A 4,709-nucleotide genomic window follows, 5' to 3' on the forward strand; every position below is an offset into this window, starting at 1 on the left:
TCAGGTTATTCTACTCCTTTTTTTTTTCATGTAGTCCCTCAATTTGATTATTGGCATAATAACGTATTTAAAGTTTCCTAAACATATAATTATGTAACCACTATGTATATAATTAGGCATAAAGTATAAGAGGTAATATTAATATACGATTACTAAGCCTAAGAATATAGCTTATATATTAGTGTTTAATTTACATATAAAGCATAAAATTAAGTATTAAATTTGTATAATAATAATGAAATAAAAGCATAGGTTATGTATGGTGACGTATACTTAAGCGTTCATGTGTAATAAGTGTCTAAAGTCATGTATTCGCGTTAAGTTAACACAAGAATCATGAATGGTCAACAAGTACGTGTATGATTTGAATGTAAAAGTGTATGATGGGAATGTGCAAGTATATACGAATAAACGATGTATATTTCACATAAAATGACCAATTTCATCACGATCAAGGTCTTGGGTTTACAACGATTTGAAACGAAATATGATAACACCAGATTACAAAAGCGAGGCGTTACATGTTTTATTTTAATACAGACACAGATAGATATTGCAGTAGGATGCCAAACTGTAGGCCACTCCTCGTACACGTATATATGTCTTCCTATTTTATTTTTTCTTGCGAGAAAGGGATAGGGACAACCTGCAAGGGATTTTTAGGTAAAATCGAAAGCACAGCAGCTTCTGTCATATCAATCTCATGGGGTTTCAATCCATTTGGAAGCTCCCAGTCGAAATGAAACAACAAACTAGCAAGTGCATTTTCAAGTATATCAACCCCGAAAGAAATACCAGGGCATATTCTCCGGCCACCTCCAAATGGAAGGAACTCAAAGTCGGAACCCATGTAACTGATCGAACTGTTTTCAAATCTCTCCGGCACGAAGCTATCAGGATTCTCCCAACTGTCGGGATCGGTTCCGCATGCCCGTGCATTTATAAGTATCCTGGTGTTCGCTGGAATGTTATATCTGTCAACCATACAATCCTTCCTGCTTACTCTAGGAAGCAAAATTGGAGAACCATGTAGCCTAAGTGTTTCCTTTATGATCATCTTCAAGTAATGCATATTTTGAATGTCAGTGTCTGCAATAGTATTTCCCTTCGCTGTTGCTCTTACTTCCGCTTGCGCTTTCCTCAGGATCTCCGGATTCCTCATTAGTTCGACCATCGCCCATTCAAGTACCATTGAAGAGGTACCGGTTCCACCTAATATCATGTCCTGCAATAAATTAGTTTCAAGATACCTGTATTAGACATAACTTTCGTTTAAATCTAAAAAAGTTTATAAAGTATGGTATCTAAGTTACCTATGTCAAATGAAGGTTAGAAAAGCTATTCCCACACTCTATTTGTGTCAACATTCACACGTTTTATGAGTAGTTAAGATATCTTGACACTAGAATTGAATGGATTCAAATGGGAATGTAGGTGCTATTTTTTATGTTGGTTCTACGCGGTTCATCTCTTTTTTTCTTTCGAGATACTAGTTAGTTATGTTATTTTTCATATTTTAAATTCCAATTCGGTTAATAATTATACCAACTAAACACATTGATATTTCAAAGAAATTCTTTAAAATCTATTTCTAATTCCAATTTCAATATATCCCGCTAAAACGAACACTACCTTAAATTTAAAAGTGTATAAAAATGTACCCACTTAAAATGATACGTACACTAACTTGAATTTACAAATCAATTTATTTCATCATCACGTGAAAAAATGATTTTAGTAAATTCATATCTACACTTTTGAGTGTAGCCGTTCATATGCAAATGTTTTCATTCAAAAGTTTGACAAATATTTTTTTCCTGGAAAAATCAATATACCTTTTAGATTTACTTTTCTGTTTTTACAATTGTCCTCTTTACTCAAAAAAATATAACAAAAAATGTAACAATTTTACACGCGTCTATAAGTTCAAAACAGTTTAAAAATATTACGTGAATGACATTACTCAATCACGGTTACCAGAATGATGCCTTTGATGTTATCGTTTGTGATGGGCTGATCGAGATCACCGTTCTCTTTAATCCTTAGTAGAACATCAACTAGATCTTCTTGGTCACTGTCACCACTTCGTCTATTATTTTTGTGCTCCTCCAAGATATCTTCCAAGATAGTATCAAGTTGTTTCTGCCTCTTCAACCACTTAGCTTGCTTCCCCGAAATAACATTAAGGAATTGCAGTCTAGGGTAATATGAAGCCATATTGAACGCAATCACAGCTCTCATAATATCAAATAGTACCTTTAAAAGTGTGGATCGGTCTTTGCAGATATCTCCAACCGTAGCCCTGCAAATCACATCATTCACCATCTGTACCAGAACATCCCTTAATACCAAAGGTCTTCCTGCTGATGATTTGAGAGATTTACGCATATGCATGATTTCTTCGTCCCGGATAAAGCTATACGATCGGACTCTCTTGGCGCTAAGAAGCTCCAACGTACAAATCTTTCTCATCTGTCTCCAGTAACTCCCGTAAGGAGCCCATGCAATGTCTTGACCTTTATAAAACAATATTTGGGATGCTATGGTAGTGGGTCTGTCAGCAAAGACGACAAAGTTCGTCTTCAAAATCTCTTGAGCTAGTCTAGGTGTGGAGATAACAACTGTTGGCACTTGTCCGAGCTGTAGATACATGATCGGGCCATATTTTCTGGCCAAGCTTATAAGCACTCGATGTGGTACTCCACCTTTGAGTTGGTGTATGTTTCCAATTATGGGAAGTTTTGGTGGTCCTGGTGGCAAGTTTTTTGTTATCTTGGAATTTAAGAGTGACCAATAGGCCTTGAATAAGAAAACTAGTGAACATGCGATGAGGGCGAAAATAGTAAGAGGTTCCATCACTTTTGTGTTTATCGCTTCAACTCAGGGGCCGATTTATAGCAGCAGGAGGGGGAAAAAATCCCGCATAATAGCCCAAACACAATGGTCACAAAAATTTATATTTCAATTCTAAGGGGCAGAATGTGGACCACAATAGTTCATTTAATAATTAAAACAAGCAATTATTTGACACTACATAATCTTCTTCGATGTGCGAGACGAGGTTAAAATATTATATTTGTCATCTTCTTTAATTCATTTTTCAAAAACTAAGGGTAACAGTTTGATATCAAACTGTTGTCCGTAGTTTTTGAAAAATGAATTAAAGAAGATGGCTAATATAATATTTTAACCTTTAAAATATTAGCAATGTGCTGTAGCAAAAAAAATTTATGGAAAAACTTCTTTTAATTCAAGAAACATTGGGCAAAAGTAACATACAACCAAACATGTATTCAGTTATTTAACGTTATTTTAATGTGAACCTCAATAATTAACTAATAATCTTCTCTAATTTGTTTTACATATGCCCAACAAATTCACGTGATAGAACCAGTAAAATTGGAATACATGAAACAAATCATCTGTCTCCGGTAACTCTTGTAAGGAGGCCATGCAATCACGACATTGTTTGTCTTCAAAATCTCTTGAGCTAGTTTTGGTGTGGAGATAACGACTATTGGCACTTGTCCGAGCTGTAGATACATGACGGGGCAATGTTTTCTGGCCAGAGGCGTCCGAAAATGTTTAAAAAAAACAAAAAACAGGCCGTGGGCGAGATAAAAAACTCTTGGACCTACACACCCTAGTAAAACACGAATTTAGGGCCGTTGTTGCATCACTCAATAATTTGATCAAAGCCTTTCAAAATCCTATATCCTTGTTGTTGTTGCCTCACTCAGCTCCGCGTCATTGTGTTTTTCTACCGCTCCTCCTACCTTAATCAACATTTAGTGTTTATTTTAATTGGTTTTTTCAACTCAAGGGCGGATTTATAGCAGAAGGAGGGGGAAAAAGGCCCGCATAATAGCCCAAACACAATGGACAAAAGATATGTATATTTCAATTCTAAGGGGCAGAATGTGGACCTCAATAGTTCATTTAATAATTATCAGTAATTTGTTTTTTATCTATGCTATATTATAATGCATGAGTGAGGGGTATTTTAAGATATCTAAAAAATAAGAATTTTCCCCCCTTTATTTATAGAAAGACCTCTAAAATGAGGGTAGTTTGGTCTTTTAAACACTATTTGTTTTTTAGCCCCTAAACTTATTACACCTAAATTCCTAAGGTTTTAACAAAATTATAGATAATTAGTTACAAATCACCCCTCCACAACAAACTTATAATTTTTTACGTATACTTGACACATCTTATAAACTATATTGTTTAAAAAAATCCAAAGATAGCATGACGACCTACACATTTTTGTCGACGTTTCGGTAGTTGTCTTGTTCAATATCGACGCACGGATCAAAAGGCACAAGTCGATAACGCTTTAATGTACAGGTAATTAATACTAGTGATCTAATGTGCCTAATCTACAAAGATGGGCTCCATATATGCAAACAAAAACAAAAATAATTAAAAGTATCGTAAAATAAAATGATGATATTATGTGTCACATTTTATTTTATTAAAACTGCCTAATATCTATACTTAGATATATCTTGTAAAAACTTAAAACTAAACACAACAAACTTTCTAAATAAAGGAGTGGCAAATCTAAAATTAAATCCTAATGTACTTTCATAGTTACTACTATAAATACACAGCAGGACACCCCTATATCTACTGCTAAACAAAGTTAAAAAGGGATCCAGTTCTGAGTTCAATTGCTGCGAAAAACCAAGCATGCGAGATTGAAA

At 34.6% G+C, this 4,709-nt stretch overlaps 1 protein-coding gene across 1 annotated transcript; it reads right to left on the minus strand.

The window, feature by feature from the left end:
- Nucleotides 1-400: 400 nt before the first annotated feature.
- Nucleotides 401-2,913, minus strand: LOC110928786 (costunolide synthase). Its single transcript, XM_022171809.2, has 2 exons — nucleotides 1,978-2,913; nucleotides 401-1,225 (listed from the first exon to the last, which is right to left on the minus strand). Exons 1-2 carry the CDS (start codon nucleotides 2,854-2,856, stop codon nucleotides 608-610), a joined length of 1,497 nt encoding a protein of 498 aa, XP_022027501.1. The 5' UTR covers nucleotides 2,857-2,913; the 3' UTR covers nucleotides 401-607.
- Nucleotides 2,914-4,709: the final 1,796 nt, after the last annotated feature.

The sequence above is a fragment of the Helianthus annuus genome, chromosome 3, assembly GCF_002127325.2.
Source record: "Helianthus annuus cultivar XRQ/B chromosome 3, HanXRQr2.0-SUNRISE, whole genome shotgun sequence".
NCBI lineage: Eukaryota > Viridiplantae > Streptophyta > Magnoliopsida > Asterales > Asteraceae > Helianthus > Helianthus annuus.